This window comes from Lichenostomus cassidix, chromosome 1, assembly GCF_008360975.1.
Source record: "Lichenostomus cassidix isolate B80296 chromosome 1, HeHo_3.0, whole genome shotgun sequence".
Classification (NCBI taxonomy): domain Eukaryota; kingdom Metazoa; phylum Chordata; class Aves; order Passeriformes; family Meliphagidae; genus Lichenostomus; species Lichenostomus cassidix.
The window spans coordinates 33771592-33792561 of NC_139479.1; the positions used below are offsets into that span (position 1 = coordinate 33771592).

General features: G+C 39.3%; 1 protein-coding gene across 8 annotated transcripts; it reads left to right on the forward strand.

Moving 5' to 3' along the window:
* The first annotated feature begins 189 nt into the window (after positions 1-189).
* Positions 190-20943, forward strand: LOC146444505 (granulocyte-macrophage colony-stimulating factor receptor subunit alpha-like). Of its 8 annotated transcripts, none has more exons than XR_014850966.1 (11): positions 274-382; positions 2665-2845; positions 7267-7384; positions 7555-7691; positions 8657-8777; positions 10080-10209; positions 10301-10476; positions 11438-11577; positions 13256-14247; positions 15641-15722; positions 18421-18478. XR_014850966.1 is itself a non-coding variant. In XM_085056182.1 (10 exons), the coding sequence occupies exons 1-10, from the start codon at positions 272-274 to the stop codon at positions 14953-14955; spliced, it is 1200 nt and encodes a 399-aa protein (XP_084912308.1). In that variant the 5' UTR covers positions 190-271. The 8 variants fall into 8 exon arrangements, 1 of the variants encoding a protein (XP_084912308.1); XR_014850970.1 differs by having other exon boundaries at positions 285-382; positions 2736-2845; XM_085056182.1 differs by lacking the exons at positions 2665-2845; positions 15641-15722; positions 18421-18478 and adding an exon at positions 14858-14955 and having other exon boundaries at positions 190-382; positions 13256-13294; positions 14118-14247.
* The last annotated feature ends 27 nt before the right edge of the window (positions 20944-20970 follow it).

Here is a 20970-nt window from a genome sequence, read left to right on the forward strand (position 1 = left end):
TTGTCATGTAAGAGTCCACACACACTTTCTTAAACCTCTAAATAAGATGGACACATGCAAACTACCTTTAGAAATTAGCCCTGGCCTGAGCTAACCTCTGGACTATGTCCAGGAGTTGTTCAGGACATTGCTTGTAAATCCTGGCGAAACTAATGCTGGGAACAGTTGTTCCTGGACATGTTCCAGTGCTGGGGAGCCTTCCAGTGCTGTACTTTCTCCAGCTTATACTGTAGCTGAACACAAACAACTCTTGGCACACCCACTGCCTTTGATGCAGTTAATGATTGCCTTTTGGTCAAAGACTCACCTGGGAAGCTTTTTGCGGCAGAACAGAACACAAAGCAAATTTCTTAAAGAGGCTGAATTCATGCTGAACACACTGGTAAGCCACACTTTGTACTTTTCCGAGTATGCAGCACTGGTCAGAGTGGAAATGCTCACAATAACTTGGCAAAAGAGTGATGGGGTTGTAATAGACTGCACTGGTTTATATAACCTTGCACAGTAACTTTCCTCTTGGGCAAAATGGCCAGGGTTTGGCTCCAGTCCACCAAAACCCAGCCATGAGCTATGAACAGCCATTCAGTGGCTCAGTGTGAGGAAGGGCATAGTAAAGTATAATAAAGACAGTATCAAGACACTCAAGAATTATGGTCTTGTTAAATAGAACCTAAACAAACACATCATTTGTTTCCTATTTTCTCCTGGAAAGGGATACCATTCTTAACTGATTCAGGAAGGGTGTTACAGACAGAACCCTGATGAATTAGTCCAGGTTTCAGATCAAAATCATTGAATCACAGAATGATTAAGCATGAAAAAGACCTCTAGGGTCATTGAGTCCAACACTTGACCAAACACCACCTTTTCAACTAAGTCATGCAACAAAGTGCCACATCCAGTCATTCCTTGAACACTTCCTGGGATGGTGACTCCACCACTTTTCAGTGCTTGAGAACTCTTCCAGTTGAAGAAAATCCTCCTGATGTCCACCCTAACCTTCCCTGGTGCAGCTTGAGGCTCTATCCTCTGTCCTATAGTTGCCTGGGAGAAGAGGCCAACCCCCACCTGGCCACAAGCTCCTTTCAGGTGGCTGTAGAGAGCAATAAGGTCTCCTCTGAGCCTCCTCTTCTGCAGGTTAAACAACCCCAGCTCCTTCAGCTACTCCTCATAGGGCTAACCAATGGATCAAGGTGGCAGTGGTCACTGAGGTGGGTGATGGTACCCAAGCAGAGCACATTTGATGAAGAGACAATTTCAAATCACACTGAAGTGTGACTACACATGTAGTAGCTATGTTGCTTTAAGGCTCCATAGAAAAAGTAAATTTAGTCCTTTAGTGAGCAGAAGATTTGAAACATGCCTGTCCTGTTCCCAAGGTACTGAAAAAGCTGACAAGGGCAGAGCCAATGCTTGTATGTGGTTCTAGAGACAATACTCTGCAGCTGAGCCTTGCCTCACATGTGCTCTGATGAAACTCATTCCACTTACCTAGGTTTTTTCAGCCAAGATTTTAAAACAGAAAATAATATTAACATGTCCTTCTAGTGGGAATCACTGGTAAAGGTGGGCAAGACTGAGCAGTGTGGACTGAAAAGCAAAGACATTTAAAATTTGAAAAGTCTGTGAAATAGTTTGCTATTGGTGGATCTGAGCATGTACATTGCCAAAAATAAAAACCAAACCGTCCCTAGAATTTTGGTTCAAAGAGAGCAGAGTTAAGAACAGTTCTTCCTTTAACAAAGCAACTACTTAGGATCCTCCCTCACTCCCAAGGAGCCAAGGGAATTCTTCACCTTCTTGTTATTGTGCCTGGATTGAGAGTGGAAGGTAGGGGTTAGCTGAAATCTCTCTTCCAACAAGCATCCAAAAACAACAGGAAATTTTTTAAAAATCTATTACATGCAGATTACATAACTGCATGTTAGATGTCATGTAAAACAAATGGGGAAGTGGCTAACACAGCATGACACAGAGCCACATCTGAAGTTGCTGGAAGTTAAACAATACGGCTTAGGCTGTCATGTTTATATGACTGCAAAATCTTTTGTGAATGTGACCTTATGTTATTCAGTAAATGCTTTGGATATTTTCTTTTAATTTCTGCAGTCAAACACTTTTGCATCTAACTCATGACATTGTAGTCTAAGATGAACCAAACAAAAACAACCCATAAGCAGGCAGTGAGAAAGTTCAGAGATTTGGGTCTGGCATTCTCCTTGCCATTTCTTCGCCTGCAAATATGCAAGACAGAACTTTCTTGGCTGTTTGTATGTACATGTTAAGGATCGATCTTCCTCTGAGGAGAACCTGGGCTTGTGCAGGGCCCATAATCAACATATACAGACAGTCACTTTAGACATGGACTAATCACACAACACTGCTGTTATTTCCAGAACATATAATTTATGAAAATCTGTTTATTTATAGAAGTGGTATTTCTATGAGCATATTCATGTACTATGATTCTACTATTTACATATTTTTGGATAATATGTTTGCATATTGTGACTATTAATGTTTAGTTCATCTGATATATCAGGCCGGAAGAGTTAGTTGCATCACCACTTCATGTGAAGTTGTTAACATCTGCCAATCAGGAAATTTAAGGAAGCTCAAAAACAGTAAGGGAAATGATAAACTGAGTGGCTTTCTAACTTGCAGCATTTGTCACGTAATACTGTCATGGTGTAAAAAAAAAAAAAAAAAGAGATCATGCTTTCTGTAACTGGCAGAGCAAAACACTTACTGATTTCTGCATGCAACTACAACTACACGTTAAAGAGTCCTTGTTGCTGTGAACCAAAATCAAACAAGACAAATGAAGAGAGTCTTTCAACAGGAGGTATGTATCTCTCTATGTTGTGTGTTGGTTTTTTTGTGCCGCAGAAGATTTTTTCAAGATGCAAATGTTTGCCAGGGATTAAGTTAGGTACAGTCATACTTGCACATATACAAAATCTAGATTAGCGTCCTTCCAGTTTAAAGAATTCTAGAGAAAAATTTGAGGATTCTTTAGCCTATTTGATTAAAAGTAGTAATGTGTTTATACAAAATTTGTATAGATTTATTCAAGATTAAAGGATGACTATGAAATTTCTAAGATGTCTGTTGCACTGACATTTTTTTATCTGACTTCTATATATAATTGAAAGAAATGCTATTCCATGTACCCTTTCTATAACTTACTCTAACTAGAAATGTGTAGATTTCTATTTCTTGGGGGGAAAAAGGTAAATCGCAGAATCATTGTACGGTTGAGGCTGGAAGGCACTTCTGGAAATTGTCCTGTCCCAACCTGTGCTCAGAGCAGTCAGCTACAGCAGGTTGCTCAGGGCTGTAGCTCAAGACTTCACAACTTTTCTGAAAAGCCTGTTTAAGTGGTTGGCTCCCAGACAGTAAAATGTGCTTTCTTTTCTTTAAATTGAATTTCCATTATTTCAGTTTTTGCCCATTGCTTCTTGTCCAGCCGCTTGTCAGCACTGAGCAGTCTGGCTCCGTCTTTCCCATTCCCCACTGTTGAGCATTTGTACACATTGGTAACACCTAACTGAGCCTTCATCTCTCCAGGATGAACAATCCCAGAATTCTCAGCCTCTTCTCATATGTCAAAGCCCTTAATCATCTTTGTGGTTCTTTGCTGGACTCTTTCCAGAAGCTCCATGTCTTTCTTCTTCTGGGGATCCCAGAAGAAGACCCAGCACTCCAGGAACACCTCCCTTGCCCTGCTGGCAGTGCTTTGCCTCCTGCAGCCCAGGGTGCCTTTGGTCTTCTGTTTTGCAAGGGTACGTTGTTGGCCCATGGTCAGCCTGTGCTGTCCCCGTAAAGCTGCTTTCCAGCAGGTGGATCTCAGCCTCTGCTGGTGCCAGGGGTTGTTCCTCCCCAAGCGCAGGACTCAGCACCGTCCTTTGCTGAATTTCACAAGATTCTTGTCATCCCATTTCTACAGCTTGCCCAGGTCCCTCTGAAACAAAATAGTCATATAACACTCATTCACTCACTCCTCACAGCTTTGTATCATCAACAGAAAGGAGAATACTAATCTAAAAACTGAGCAAGTTGTATTTAGGCAGCAATTTGATAACAATATTTCATTGTTTGCATTGTAAGGTTTCTATTGCTATTTCAATATTTCCTGGTAGTCTTAGCAAGTGTATGATATTCTCTATATCTCTCAATGTATAAGTATCAGTTTATCCTCACATTATCCTATGAGCAAAATACAATTTCACCTCTGGAAGTGTGTCATGGGCAGAAGTAATTTTCCCAGAGCTGCTCAAGCAAGTAAGTCACTGATCTCAGGCGACATTTTCTGGTAGCATCCTGCACTCACAGCCTAAGAGCAAAGACAACAGACTGTTCAGTAGAGTAAGAACTGATGGTTCTTAAGTCAGTATTTAGTGCATGCTTTCTGTAAAAACTACCATAGACTACCTGACTGTGTTTTCCTTCTGACACTTTGCTAAGGTGGATAGATTTGGTTTATAACAAACTGTCCTGGAGAGAGCTAGGGAGTGAGCTAAGAGTTGAGGGGGGAGGAAACCAGGTCCTCCCTGGGGCTCTGCCCTATGTAGCAGGGTAAACACACTCTCGGGAGGCTGACCAGGGGAGAAAAAGGAAAGAAGTTAAGCAGAAAAAGATAATACAGTTTGGACATTTTTTTCCTAAGAGATTCTATTTTACCTTCTGTTTTGATGAAATCTGAGGAAATAGTGCTTACAGCAGAATATATATGTTTCTTCTGGTCTGATCCTCCAAATAACACTCACAATCACTTTGATATAAGTGTTCCTTCTGGCACCTTCAGTACTGAGGTGTCTTCAGACCAGAGAGAGGTTTACCACATCTGTCTGCATAAAACCAGCCTGGGAGAGTGTGGAGGTCCTGGAGACAGAAAATTCCTGAAGATTTGGAGCTGGAGCCACTTGTTTGGCCACCATTCAGAAGGTCTGGACTGCTCAGCTAAATGGCTTAGGGCTCACCACAGCTCCTTTATCTCTTAACCTGCCTGCAGGCAGAGAAAAGCCCAAGGACCTGTCTATGTTTCGGGGCATTCAGCTGGAATGGTCATTTCTTATGAGGAAAGTGAATGCTTACAGGCCATGGCATTCCTGCTGCACATCCAATGAGATGTCCAGAGTGTGCAGACAATGATGCCAGCAAACACTTCTCTGAGCAGACAGGGCTGCAGATGAGTCCTAAGGCAGTGTCCCAGATAAGTGTTTCCATGAGAAAGTGTGAAGAGTACTTGCAGTATGGGGCTGCAGTCCTGTGCAGGAAACCTGAGGGAGATTTTGAAGGCACAGGAGTAATGAGAATAGAGGGAGGGAGATGTCAAGAAGAATGAGACAAAGAACATAAAGAAACGGTGAGTAAACAGTTGCCAGAGAATAGAAAAACAAATGCCTAGGAAAGGAACATAAGCTAAGGAAAGGAAGGAGAAAATGTTGAGTGACTTAAAAGATGGGCCAAAATGGAGAAAAATATGATTAAGAAGCTGACTAAAAAGACAACAGGTCTTGAGGCTCTCATGTTCATTACTGGGGAGGTCCCTGAGAGCATGAGAAACTGGAAATAATTATTGAGACCCATATCTCACAGAGCATTTCACGGCCAGTCCTTCATACTCTTTGCACTTGAGATTCTTCAGTATCACTTCCCAGCAGCCTTGGCCACATCCTTACTGCAGCATGATGATTACAAATATGGATGTTGCAAGAGATAAGCAGGTTACAGTGAAGAGTCTGTCTGTGTTGCAACCCCAGCATGATGTCCTGGCCCAGCTTGAATCCTGGAGACCATGATGGATAAGCCAATTTCCTCTGGAAAGCCAATCATGCCTTCTGGAAATATTTAAGACTACAGGATGACTTGCTTGGGACATCTGGATGGGTTTTTTGCTTTTGCCACAAGTGGAATCTGTTTGAAAACAGCATTCTGAAATTATCATAAAAATTAATACGGAAGGGCAGACTAGTAAAAAAATATTACCATGTTTCTCTTTTTCCTGAATTTTTAAGAATTTATGTTGGTTTTAGAATTATCCTTAGTAATATCTGTAATCAAGAAAATTGCTACTACGAAGTTGCACTTGTAGGCAATGCTAAAACAAACAAACAAAAATTTAACCAGAGTTGCTACTTCATGTAGAAAAAAAAAATGCTGGGAATAGAGAAATATCTTCCAAAGAGTTTTAACCTCCTCTAAGAAAAGGAAAATTGTACATAAGATGAGTAATGTTTGACAAGAACTGATGCCAGTGTTTGACAAGTTTTGCTCAGTCCTCCATAGTGCATGAATGAAAGTGAAGTTGCCCTTTGCAGGTACTCACACTTCCTTAGTAATTTAAATTGTCTACAGTGATCTGTAACATCTGACTCCTCAGTTTCTGGCACTGCAACAAACAAAAATTTGAAGTCGACTGTTCTGGATGGATGCAAATCTGTAGGAACAGTGGGAGTTATGTAGTTTGAAAAATAGAGAGCCATTTGTGATATCAAACAGGAAAAAATATGGTGGTGTCCTGACCTTGGCTGGCCACCAGCTGCCCACCAAGCTGCTCTCTTACTTCCCATCTTCTTTGTCCTCTTCTTCCCATCAGCAGACAATATCCAGACCCTCCCTGGGACAGGGGGTCTCAGTATACACAGCAGTTGCTTTGGAAGTTAAATGCCTGGACAATGAATGCCTCATCCCACCCCAATCCTTCTTTGGCCCAGGTTTTAATGCTGAACATGATGCCATATGATATGGAATGTCCCTATCAGTTTTTCCCTCCCAGCTTCTTGCTCACCCCCATCCTACTGGCCTCTGCAGAGTGGGTGAGATGGGGTTGTAGAGACAACCCTGATGCTGAGCCAACACTGCCCAGCAACAGCCAAAAAACCCTGGTGTGTTATCAACACTGCTCTAGTGACTGATACAAAGCATTGTGATGTTCACAGGATCACAAAGCAAGAAAACATGACTTTCTCATGGTAGAGTTAGGACAGAGATGTGGGAAAACAGTAGCTCCAAATCATGGTTTCTGCAGTGAATATAGTGAGTGTATTTATCATGATGAGAGTCTGTGGCCTCTTTATCTCAAACTATTGTGTTGTTATAGGCAGTATCATGGCTATTCAGTTCTTTCAAAGAGGTGCCTGCCAGACATCCTGAAATACACCCTCTGCTTGTCTATTCTAAAGAATATTTTTAAAAAATTAAATTTTGCAAAAGCAAAGTACACTTTATCATGATTTTACGGGCTTTTTTTTTTTCCTGAAGGTTTCATTGTCTCTTTCCAGAGAAGGAAATATGTTTGGTACTCTTGGACTCATTTGCATGATTTGGTGGTATATGATGCTGTTTCATCCTTTGCATGCTGACATTCAGTGTATGGAGTGTAAGTATGTTTTTGCAGATGTAGCCTGAGAAACAAGGTTTAACTCTTCATTTATCAGAGATATTTGCAATGAAACTGGAAATTGTCATCTTAAGCCTGACATATACTATCCTCTTCATTCAACAAAAGCAATAGCATATCCTTACTGAACTTTGCTGCAACACTTTCAGCAGACACACAAGAATCACCTATTACAAATGTGAATGTGGACCAGAGAAAAATGGAACTGTCCTGGGAGAGCAGCAGGAATTTCTTGAAATACAAATGTACCATCAGGGACAGGGACATGGAAAGCCTAGAGGAAGAGGTAAACTTGCTATTCATTGGGATAAATAATTGTACCTTTTATCAATTTCACCTACTTTGAAAGAAATGAATGTCGCAGATAACATCTGACACGTGGCTGTTTGCAGTCTACAGCTTGATCTGTCAGGAACTGTGGAAAGCCATCAGCAATGTCAGGGTGTATTTACTGTGAGATGAGCACCCCATGTGAATTAAAGAACTGAAGTTCTGGCACCAAGGTGGAAAGGAAGTGATATCCTCAACTTCACCTATGTTGAATCATGAGTAGGGATGTAACTGATGAAAAAAGGGGTTGTGAGACTAAGTGGGACTTCTAGAGACTTTACAGAGACAGAACAAGAGACCCCTTAAAAAAAATTCTGCAAACACTGCCGTGGATTTTTGTTATCTTAAGTTCTTCATTTGTTTCACAGTAAACTGGATCATGCCGTAGCACAGGTTATGGTTTAAACCCACATTATCCAAAGAGAAAAACAGGAAGCTTGACAGAGATAAAAATGGCTTATTTAGCCAAGCAAAGCAGGTGTCTTAAAAACACATATTACAAAATACATCACCCCTTTATTAAAGATCATAAATATAATGTCATAGACACCTTTTTAACCCCTGTATAGGTCAGACAAGGACATCTATTTTGCTTAATACTTTGACTGAATTCCATTGTGGCTCCCCTATTTATTTTCCATCTTCTGTTATGCCAGTGGGGTACTATTGGTCTCCCAAAATAGTTGCACCCGAGTGTAGCATCCAACTCCTGAGCTGAAAAGCTTTTTGTGTAGTTATGTTTTTGATCCCTCAGTTCCATTCTACATCACCCTCGAATGCTAAAGGAGAGAGCTAGCTCCTGAGCCTAAATCATACATAAGTATGGAATTAAGTTCCTGTATTACACTTCCATAGCTAGAATCATCTAACACCAAGAGAGGAAAAGCAGAGAAATAAAATATCAACATGTTCCCTTTTCAGGTGAATAGTCCACTATGCAGCTTTCCAGCGGGACTACACATGCCTCTGCACAAAGGAGTATTCTTTATCATTGAAGTGCCAAACACAAACATCTCAAAACAATGCACCTTTTTCCCTGGAGGTAATGTATATAGTCTGGCTAAAGTTTCCTCTATTTGCAACCTTTTAAAGGTAAACATTGCCTTAGAAAACAGTTACTTACACAATAGGCAACTGCTATACTTCCTCTTTAATTTTTTTTGTTTGGTAGATCTGTTAAAATTACTTTCTGTGTAACAAATGTCTCCATCAGTCTGCAAGAGATGCATTACAACAAATGTATCCATAATTGCATTAATCTCTTTCATACTAAGGCTCCAAAATGCAAATAAATTTCAGTGGTCTAAGGGTGGATTCAAATAACTATTCTGGCTGTTGCAAACTAAGATGTTACTACTTATTTGTTTATTAAATGCTTTGCTGCTGGGCTGTTGGTGAGTTAATCATGACCCATTTTCCCCTTCCCTCTCAGCTCAGAGTTCTCCATTAAAATTCCACAGCCCCCAGTGCTGCTACAGCTGTGCGTAACTGGGGTATTTCAGACATGAGAGAGGTGATGGATTAGCAGCTTGCTCATGCCAGAGCAGAGAAAATGATCGCTGCTCAGCTCTTCCTGTAGACTTGACAGAGGAAACACTCATGGTGACCCTCAAAATAGAAGCCAGGACACACAAAACTTCAGTGTTCCTCCCCAGCTGCCCCTATCTTCCAAGTATGTCCCAGATGATTCCCCTGTGCTTCCATAACGCTGCCCTCTGTGTTGGGCACTGTAGAGGGCTGGAGTCAGCACAGAGCAAGCCTCCAATCTTTCATTGACTGTTGGACATACCAGAGAAAGAAGCAAAAAACTGGTTAAAGAAGAGAGGAGGAGGCTGAGCATGCCTGCACAGCCCAGCCATAAAGGACATTCCAAAGAAAGGAGTTTCCCACTTCAGTGTGTTCCAGAAAAGTAAAACAAGTCACTGTCACCCACATGAGGGGGGAAAGATCCAAGGAAGAGCCCACTTGATTGGAAATCAGGAAAAAGTCCACCCTTACTTTTAAAATTTTCAGCTTTTTAAATCCTCTGTGTAAACACTTCAGGAGTGGATTCCCGGGCATTAATTGCAAAAGAAGAAATACCTCTCTCTGTAGCAGCATGGATGGTGTTAAAAGGCAATATGCCTTCCTTTATATGTGGAATTCTTCAGTTACTGACAGGTTTCACAGTTCAGAGGCAGTTAAAATGGACTGAGAGTAGAGTTTTCTCTCAGTTGTCATTCCTAAACTAAGCAATAACTAGCTGGGCTTGCAGGTGTCTAACATATCTAAGTGTGTGCCATGATCCTCCAACTTGGAAGATCTACATTATTTTTCCTCACCACAGATATTCCTGTGTTTGCAGGCATGAATGGGTCAGCCATTGAAAACTTCTCCTGTGTGATTTATAACATTTTCCTCATGAACTGCACTTGGCAGGCAGGGAGGGATGCTCCAGCAGATACACAGTATTTCCTCTACTGGCAGAAGTCAAGGTAAGTAGGTCTGCTTGATCCAGGGAAGTCTGAATTCTCATTCTTCAAATCCCAGTGCCCATGTCTAACTAAAATACTTTGTTGTATGCAGAGATGATGAGGAGATGGAATGTGATCTTTACATTAAAGATGAAACTGGCAGAAATATTGGATGTATCTTCCAAAACGTGAGCATAGGGACTGAAAAAGCTTACTTTATGGTGAATGGGTCTAGCAAAGACTCCCGGATCCAGTTCTATGATGAGTACATCGACCTGTATAAAATTGGTAAGTAATTGAACATTTTATTACTGTTTTAGAAAATAAGGAAGTAGGGAATGCTTATACTTTCAAGGCCACCTTTCTTAAGGGCTTATTTTACCATCCCTTATTCTCACGTCTCTCTGAGAGCCACAAGAGCTACATGTCCTAAAACCAGACTGAGGGCTCAGCTTGCAAATTAAGACTGTGTTAGTTAAGTGTGTGGGTACCTCTGTGTGAGCTAGGTGTTTAAGCTCCAAGAGAAATCTGGGGTGGGATTCAGTGACCTAAAAACATGCTTCTAGTGCCATTTGAGACACACAGACATTTGAGGCATCCATCAGGCTTGCAGATTTGGCCTGGGACCCATGAGATACCAGGGTGCTCCTGAGTGTTCTGTCTGGTCTGAAATGCTCGTGTGAGAGTGACTCCTGCCTGCAGCTGATGCAGGCTGTGGAGCTCAGGGCTATGCAGGCACACCTGCTCCATGGAGAGCCAGAGAGCTCTGCAGACATCCTGGGCACTACTGATGAGGCTTCTGCTGACTGCAGTGGTTAGACACTTAGGTCACACTGAGTCAATTGTATGACAGGCACTCCAATTCAGATGCCTTGAATGCATCATGAATAATACCACATATAGAAAAACTTCCTTCCTTTTTCCTTTGGAAACTTGCATTGTGAATATGAAACTGGAAAACGGATGTAGGAGAAAATGGCACTCTGCTGATTTCACTACTGAATTACACAAAATCCTTCATACTTTTTTAAAACGAACTTAATTTACTTCAGATGTCCAAAAACCACAGTGATATATTCCCAGATTTTGGTAAGGTATTTTACTGCTGTTTACTACATAACTTTAGTTAGCATTAGAAGCACACAGTTGTATATCAATTGCCTCACCTTCATATGCATTTTGCTTTAAAGGCATCAGTTGCAGCTAATTATTGACCATGCTGACATTAATTATTCCACTTTTTCCTCAGAGATACTCACTGCTCCATTAAATGTCACTGCCCATTGTGCCAGAGATTCAGCAGGTTGCATAATTACGTGGTGTCGACCCCTTACAAGTCACATGGAAAAAGCAAACTGTTTTCAGTATGAAATTAACATACAAAATAAGGTAAAACTAATATCTTGGCTTGTCTTTTGTACTGTATCTGTGCTCACGCATATCTATAATGAGTAAAGTTCAGATTCCTTTATTTGTTAACTTTTCTCTCATACGCTGTGGTGTTCTCCTGCTCCAGCTCTGCTTGTCTCACATCCCACCTCTCATGAACTGCAGCTCAGAAGTTTACCATGGGTGCAATTCCTCGGGCACAAGAGCATTACAGGAAAGATCAGCTAAGGGTTAAACATAAATATACAACTGTGATAAAACAACACTTCATTAAATCTCATTTGTTTATTACAAACAAGACCAATGGCTTGCAGGCTGTTTGGATTTTCTGGATTTCTTATCTTTCATGCATTAGTAGTATCTACCTTGGTAGCTATTTCAAGGAGCAGTTGCAGTACACATAGCTTTCCAGCTTGTTCGTATAATTTGACAGTAAGATCTTGTGTGAAATAGAAAGTTTAACATAAAGAGATAGATCACAACAAAGCACTATTATCAAAACCTTTATTTGAAAGAAATAAATGTTAACTCTTTACTGTGCCACAGTCTGAATGGGTGGTGTTCAGTGTAGATTTCTACATTTGGGTATGAAACTCATATCCTAGACTGAGACACCTTAATGTAGGTGTCTGTAAAGGAGTATAAATATCCCCTGAGAGTCAGGGCACATTAGGGCTCCCTGCTGTGGGGCACTAGGTGCCTCATGCCCCTTGAGGTACTGAAGGTACCAGAGGAACCTACATGGTGATGGGAGACAGAACTCTCACCTTTCAGGAGGGGCCGGCAGAGGTAAGGCAGCTAAAACAGCACTACACATCTAAAGTTTAAGCAGGTCGTTCACACCCTGCTCATTCACAGCTGATGACTTCCATCATGTCCCAAGCTATAAGCACTCAGCTGACAATGAGTGCTGGGGAAACACTAGTCTGCTTTAAAGTGCAAGACACACTCTGGGTGTGTTTTCTGTAATGAGACATTCCTTCCAGTTATACCTTTCTGACTTTTCCGTAATGCTGGCTATCCTCCTGATATTACATGTGATAGATATTTCCAGGACCTCAGCTTTTCAATGCTTTCTGAGATCATTGCTAAAAGTCACTGCTGTTCAATCCGTTCACTCATTTTGAATGAAATTGAACCTATCATTTTCTTCAAAATTTTCAGGCTCTTTGATCTAAGTCAGTGTTTGATTCCAGTTAATTAAAATTTGATTGCATAGGATGTGTAAGTAGCTCTTCACAGAAAGCCCATGAGCATGGATAAGTCAGGTGTCTAACAGGGACTTTGACTGGAAGGAGGGTAAATTTGCTATTCACATCAATTTTCTGCCCCAGGTTATCAAACTATTGTGAAATCACAGCTTCCAGATCTGCTGTGTTTGTAGGATGATGTGATTTGTTGCGTAATTTGGATATGGATGAGAATGCATAGTGTGTATAAAAGCACCCTTAGCAAAATACCACTTCTCACATCGACTGATAAATAATGTTTCCTTCCTTTTCTAAAAATGAAGTAGGAAGACAAAATTCTGAATAAAGTGCTGTTATAACTGGAGAATAATATCCAATTGATTATTCAGTATAAAATAACTTACGATTTTCAAAAGCAATAAAATAGAGAAATATTTGATTATTTGATAAGAAAATTATAAAAATTAAGATTTGTCTTTGTTTTGCAGGATGAGCCCAAAGAAGAGAAACAGCTTCCTCATATTCTGGTATTCTGGTCACATACAAATTTGGGCTTTTGCCTACTTAAGCATATACATACCATGACAGAAAATACATTTATTTCTAGAACTACAGGTTTTGCATCAATGTAGGAATGAGAATTCAGAAAAATATGTTCCTGTGATGTCTTTAAATATAAACTTAATACATCCTTTTTGGGTGGGGGAGGCAGAATTTTCACAAAACTGCATATATTCCATCTATTGAGCAAATAGATTTTGCTACTGATAGATGTGACATTTTTCTTGCTAAAAATCTGAAACACTCATTCTTGTTGGTTGAATAATACCACCGTAGCTCAGGACAGCAACAATCTTCAAAACCTGTGGAAGTTAATACATCCTGTCAATTTTCCTTGGACAAATGAGTGGTACTGTCAGCCTTGGAAGGGCTTGACAGATTCCAGACTTTGAATAAAAGTATCACGAGGTTAGGTAATACCTCTCTTTTATTGTATTGTTTCAAAAACATTACACCTTTTTAGCAAAGACACCATCCATGCCTGTTTAGTCCCCATGAAGGTTGCCAGGGGAGTTTACAGGGTACTTCTCCAATTTTTTTGGTGTCTTTCAGATTTCTTGAGGATTTATTTTATAAAATAAATCAAAGGCCAAATAAACTACAAAAAAAAATTTAACCTTTAAAAACCAGAAATTTTTGGTGGCAGGATAAACATTTAACTAGTACACACCTAAAAAAAAAAAAAAACATACACATTTTTTTATAGAAACTGTATCAGGAAATTACCCACAAGTTTTGTTAATATTTGCTTATGAAGTGAAATGCAGAGTCTGATTACTTTGCTTTTAGGTAAGGGATAACAGATACGAATTCCAAAATTACAATGAGAAAAAAAGATACATTCTGAAAATCAGAGCACGTGGAAAAAACTGTCCCATAAGCTCAAATTGGGGGGAATGGAGTGAACCCATTGAGTTTGGTAAGAATATGAATTTTTTTTTTTCAGTGTTACCATGTTTGCTTCCCTGTCTTCCTCACAGTCACAGAAATGAATAAAATCTTATTTTTTACCTAATTACATGGAAGGAACTGGGTGGATTTTATTAATACAGAGGAGAAGCTCCAATATTCTGGCAGCAGAGCCTTTGATTAGCTGGGATTGTGCAGGCAGCAGTTACTCAGATGCCAGGGCAACAGGAACAGACTGGGATGGACCCACTCTGATCTGCTGTGATGAGACTGCTTCTCAGTTCTCTAAGTTTTTACCATGACTATCATCCCCTTCCTTCTGGATCTTTTCACCCTTTCCACTAATTTTGCTCTGTTGATTGTTCTGTAACTGTTTATTCTCCTCTTCTTCCAGAATTTTTTTTAATTCTCCAAATTTTAATTATCTTGATTTTAAATATTTGAAAAAGTTTAAAATGCATCAAGTCCATCTGAATTTTTGACAAAATTCTGTAAGAGAGTCAAATTGAAGTTCTTTGAGACATTCAAAAAAATCAGTGAAATTTGCTTTCATTACATCATACAGTCACAAAGGCAGTTTTTTGCCATGCTAAGATATTTCTCTCTCCTGGATATTTCAGGTCAAGTGAAAGATGACTTTATTTTCGTGGTTTTATTTCTGATTGCACTTGGAACAATCTCAATTACGCTTCTCCTGTATTGTCTTTTCAAAAGGTAAATCAGCCTTTTCTCTGTAGACACTACTGATGAGAGTATTATCCATTAGCAACACATTCCTCCAACCTCCTACTTTCCTACCTGCAAATTTAAATAATCTGATTATCAATGTCATGAACTAATACCACCAGGATTGCTGTGGATAACCCTTTAGCATGCAAAATCACTAAGTGGAAAAACGGGGAAAGGATATTGAAGTTATTAAGTGATTGATTCTACCAGATCCTACAAAAGCTTTTCTGTTCTTACTTTTAAGCATTTAACATGGAGGTTGCTTTCAAGCTGTTAGCTGTATACAATACCAGAGAAAATCCAGACAAATTAATGGCTTGTTATTTTGATAAAACTTCTCACTCAGTGGTGAAAGTTATGTCACATGATTTATTCAAAGTCATCGATTAATAAAGTATTTACTGATCTATTCTAATCACAAAATAAATTTTAGTAATCTAAATGATGTGTGATAATAGTTACCCACCAGTTACCCCACTCCAAATATTTTACTTCTCATTTAACTCGTACAGCAATAGATATTCAATCTTGAAATTAAAAAACGTCCTTAAGTTATAACACAAAATGTTTGTGTGTTATATTAGCATTTAGTTATATTAGCATTTTAATTAAATTATATTTAATTAAAAATTAAATATTTTAAATTTCTCCCCAATCCCATTTTCTACCCAAAGGTATTGCAGTTTCAAGAGCATATGTCCTCCCATACCACAACCAAGAGACAAATTTAATGCATTAACTGATGAAGATATACAGGTATGATTTCTTTCCAATTCAGTCAAATTTGTTAACTACAATCCACAACAGGCCAAAGACTAGAAGGACTGATTTATGAAAATAAGTGTTTCATTTGGTCCAAAATGAATTTCTGCCATGCAAGGTGTACTGCTCTGAAACCTGAAATGTTCTATGGCAGTGTCTTGTAGGTATTTGCAGATGTATTTTAAGACCAGAGTTTTCACTTTTACTGAGACCAGTAATTTCTGTGTGTATCAGCTTTGCAAGGCTGCTGTTCATACTTTAAAAGTAACCTAAGTGAGGAAGCACTTTCCATTAGCATTTTCAAACATCAATGGTCATAATATAATGTGAATATATATTTCATAAGCCTGACCTATATCCATGTAAAAATCCTGCCACACTGAATGCAAATCAACAATGCTGGAAACACTTAGCAGTTTAACTAACCTTCCTCTTGCTTCTACATAGAATTAGCAATCTCAGTGTTTTGTGCAAATTATATTTAAACAATATACTGTAGCATCCCTGTGCAGCCTATTCTGTGTGTTTAATTAGCCTTACTTTTAAAAAGCTTTTTTAACAGCCTGGTTTACTGCACTTAAAATCCATTACTTCTTACCCTTATTCCTTTCCTGTTTACAGTACCTTACACACTTGCATACTGTCAACAGCAAGTAATTCTTCCTGTCTTTCTACTCATGTCACAACAACCAGGCTTCAAACCATTCATGCTTCTCAAATCCATCCATTTGAGCAGTGGTTTGCATGCTGACTGCATAGTGAGGGGATGCTTTCTCTCAGCTGGCTAAAGCAAAGACACACTTGAAGTCAGTATATCAGGTTAGTCCTTAATTGCCTACAATTCAGCAGGCAACACCACGCATTCCAATGAGGCTTCTAAAAGGGACACATAAATTTTCCTTCAATTGTTTACAAAGAATCCCCAAAACACTGACTACTAAAAGTGAGTTTTAGTAACTATATACCAGCACATTGTCCTGATTAATTTGTCTTTGGCTTTCACAGAAAGCAGGTAGAAATGTAACTTGGTTTCCTCATGCACCTTAAGTACTAAATACCTGGTATCTCACTTCCAATCAGGCTGCCAGGGCTAAGGCACAGCAGCAGCAGTCCACAGTCCATATTAAATTATAATTGCTAGGAAAGTAGCAAGCAGTCTTTCAAAAATTGCATACTGATTGCTTGCTTTTCCTAAACTTGGGAGGCTTCCAAATTCCTATGCATATACTACCAAACACATTCAAATCACTGCACTCCAACCCAGAGGCCTTTGTGGGATGTGGTCTGTAAACTGTGGCACAGGCACTTCATGCAGGGAGCAATGGAGCAGCAGCAGCAGTTGCCAGAGCTGAGTGAAGCCTTCACACTGCCTCATACCTACCAACAGGCACTGTGAAGATAATTCATATATATAATTCTGACATGTTTAAACAGCGTGATCTACTGTTAAAACCTAAGTTTATTTTATCTCTTCTCTCCAAACTCAGTACCTTTAACACTGATTGAATGCTGTAATTCTTCAAAGGTATTAAAAGTACCAAACCAAGTACTAAAAGGACATTTTCAAAAGCTCTCCACTGAAAACCACTCTCCCTGACATTTAATGCTAATGAATTGATGAGCTGTTTTGAAATCTGCAATGTCCTTTGCTAATCACACCTTTTTAAAGTTTGTGTTTCCTCATTTTGCCTGTTTACTCAATGACCTTTCACATTTTCCTTTTTTCTCCTGTTACTCACTATTTTCACCTAGATCACTGAAAAACATGATTTACAAAACCTTAACTTTCTGCATTGTGTTTGCACTTATATCCTTAAAACACTCATATTAAAGGACTGCCAATTTTCTTATTTGCTCTAAGATCCTACCAACCAAATCACTCAGTGCGTAAAAAAACTTGCGTTCCTCTAATTCATTTTATTTTACTCATCTTACTATAGACGGATGACTTTCTAGTCATTCTCTCCCCAAATGCTTTCTTCACCATTACCGAATTTTACTGCCTCTTGCCTGGAGTTAAATACGTTCCAAGAACTCACAAGCCACACTGTGTGCATTTTCCTTGGAGAACAGTCAAATAACACAAAATACCATGACCACAAAACCCTGCAGTGCTTTACCCAGCCTTCAGATTTCCTAGAAAAAGTCCCCAGAACACCGTGGTTTGATGTTCTGCAACATACTCTCAGTATGACAACAAGCTTGCCTTTTTAACCTTTTTTTCCCCCAGTAGTATCCCTTTTTTTTTTAAATTGTTTATCTTCCCTCAATACCTTGAACTCGAAGTGCTCTATGAGTACTATGATCTCACCTAGCAGCACGCACTCTCCTAGAACTCCAGGTCAGCCAATGTAGAAATGTGTGATAGCAACCAAAATATTTTATCCACATCTAGCCAATGCCTACATATGGAAAATTTAGGCAATACTGACTGAGTAATTCCTTCTATTGCCTCAGCTAAGGCTGTCCAGCATCTAAATTAACTTCTGTTCTTCCTCCTGCTGACAGTCAGTACTAATCATACATATTGAAACATTCCTTAACTGTCCTTAAAACTGTTTTCTCCTGCTTTGCATTCATTTCTGAAGTATTAAGAACAAGATGGGATGCCTTTGGTACTGCTGAAACTAATGTTCAGAATGATACCAACAACTTGCAGCTTACTGTGTGTTACAGAATTTTCTTTCTTTAGACAGAATATGCAAATCTACCTACAAAAAGTCACACTGAGGAAATAACTACAGTTGAAGAATGATTCAACTTTCCAAAAACACTTGGTCTCCCAACATGAAAGAAAATCACGGATCCTGCTGACAAGTACTTCAAGCCAGCCCATAAAAGAATATAATCCCTATAAAACTGTTTGTCTCCTTAAAATACACTTAAAATGGACCACATGAAAAAAGCGGGGAATAATCTTTGAAATTTATTTTCCCTTTGTTCAAACCCACCATGCCTGGCAACTAAGCTTTCCTGCACGCACCTACTTTGAAAACATGCTTAAATCTTGCTAGGAGGCTCTTCCCGATGTGAAACAGGGCCTCTTATCCAGAATAAAGTTATTTCTTCTTGTCATTGCTGTAAACTTTTTTTCTTCTCATGATTTCCTGTAGGATGACAGGCCTGCTCTATAATGCCACAGTAATTTGACCATCATTTTTATATGCCCAGTTATTTTCTAAAGCAGAAACTAGCTATTTAGAATGTTTAAAATTGCTCTTTGATCTTCCAACCAGTAACACCAAACTATCCCAATATATGCAATCAAAATTATGCAAGGCAAAAATGGAAAATAAAATTATACTTGTCAATTGTAACTATTAATACTGGTCTACAAGTAAGCCATTTCACAAGCTCAGTACTGCTACTGCAAATCCAGACGTCTGCAACACTGTGATCCTGCGCAGTTGTAGTATGAACTTAATACACAGATAGCATCTAAAGCCTTAAAAAAACCCCAGTCTAACAGTTGTGAGGAGTGAAATAAAATCTAGTATTTAATAGCTATATTTTAAATGCAAAAATTTCCTCACAAATACATTTTAGTTACCCCCTTCAAAGGGTGCAAATGCTATTACCAATGCCTTTTAGAAATAATATTGGCTTTAGATTACAGTATTTTCTTTTACAAATGCTGGATGTTTTCCTGCTCATATTTTTCAGAATGAATGAATTTCTGAGTCTTTCAATAAGGCAGAAAACAAGCGTCTTTTTTTAAAAGTCTCATTTATTGTTTGCCTCTTACATCCCTAAACTGCATCACACATTGGAAATTGCTGCTGCATGACTAAGGGAAGCCATATATTTAAAAAAAACAACCCCAAACACCACAAATTAGTTCATGTTGAATATACAGCATAGAGAAATTGCAGTACCAATTATACACCTACACTTGCATTTATTTTTCCTATTTCTTTTGGTTAAAACCTTGTTCTGGAGGGGAGATCGGGTGTAAAAGCCCTGTCCCTGTCACAGGCTGCTGACAGAACAGCCACATTTGGTTCCTCTCACAAAGCTTGGGCCACCATACACTCACAGGGAGGTATTATCATTATTATCTCTACCCTTGCAAGGCACTGATATAGAAAAAAGCTTCATCAGTGTGTTTAGAGACAAAATGTCTTGCCCTGCTCCGCAGCAAATTGACTGGCAGGGTGAACACAGAATGACCTGCTGGCACCCCAGGGAGCTGCAACACGATGTAAGAACCACTTGCATGAAGTACATGCAGTTTACCCTTAGCCTGTGCACAAAGGAGCTGTGTAAGATCCTTACATTCACACACAGATATTGAATGCAGTGCTTGTGCAACAGTGAAAGGAAAAAGGTTAAGTATGCTCGAGAGGAAGGTAATAACCAGCCAAAGCCAAGCAGGTAATTTAAATACTTCATCTTGAATAGTAATCTCAGAAGGCACACAGAAGAACTCAAGACAGCTCAGTCAGCCTTCAATGAGTCATACAATGACACACTTTTCCTTTCTCAAGATATAGGGAGTTTTTAAAACATGAAAATTAACACCTTGTTTTTCTTCACTGGTCCCTCTACCACATCTTTGCAGATTACAAAGTACAAAAGATTATATACATATGAAGAACGGCACATAGGTATTACATGATCTCAAAGAGCAGTTATGAGAAATTACTCAATCTGGCCTTCTGACCATCCCTAAACATCAGTTAATACTGAATGCTGACCTACCTTGATCTATTATTTTACAGCTACATAGAAGCACATGCATTCCCTCCCCCATAGCCCTTTGACTTCACCTATTAGATTGCAACTCACTTCAGAATTAATTCAACCTTCCACAGAGTGACTGATTGTGGCTACAGATGAGGCCAAACTGTATCCTGAATGGCAGAATCAACATTTCCAACCAGCAGCAACAATACAATACACAGGTCACTCAGAAGTTGAAGGCATTTACTGGGTCCCTGGGTTTTTGCATGAATGCCACTTTACTTTCCATACTGATTTAACAAAGTTTAGGCTGTTTTACCAAGGGTGAGAGCATGACCTTTTGACAGTCCTTGGTACTTTGGGTTTTCCTAGCACTACAACTGAACCACCCCCACATTTTAAACCACAGAAGTTGTAAATCAATTTTTAAGGATCATGCAAAAAGCCACTTGCAGCAGCCCATCATACACTATCAGGCACAAAGATGGGAGTGGTTTTAATTAGTACAACCCATGCTTCCCCACCCCTCCCCTCTAAAGATCTCACATTCAATTGTTTT

Bases quoted from the DNA above. Each gene is read 5' to 3' on its own strand.
- LOC146444505 (XM_085056182.1), top strand. From the start codon at position 272: ATGCAGTTAATGATTGCCTTTTGGTCAAAGACTCACCTGGGAAGCTTT. The intron at 383-7,266 runs GTAAGCCACACT...TTTTTCCTGAAG, and splicing joins AATTCATGCTGAACACACTG to GTTTCATTGTCTCTTTCCAG. The intron at 10,477-11,437 runs GTAAGTAATTGA...CTTTTTCCTCAG, and splicing joins CATCGACCTGTATAAAATTG to AGATACTCACTGCTCCATTA.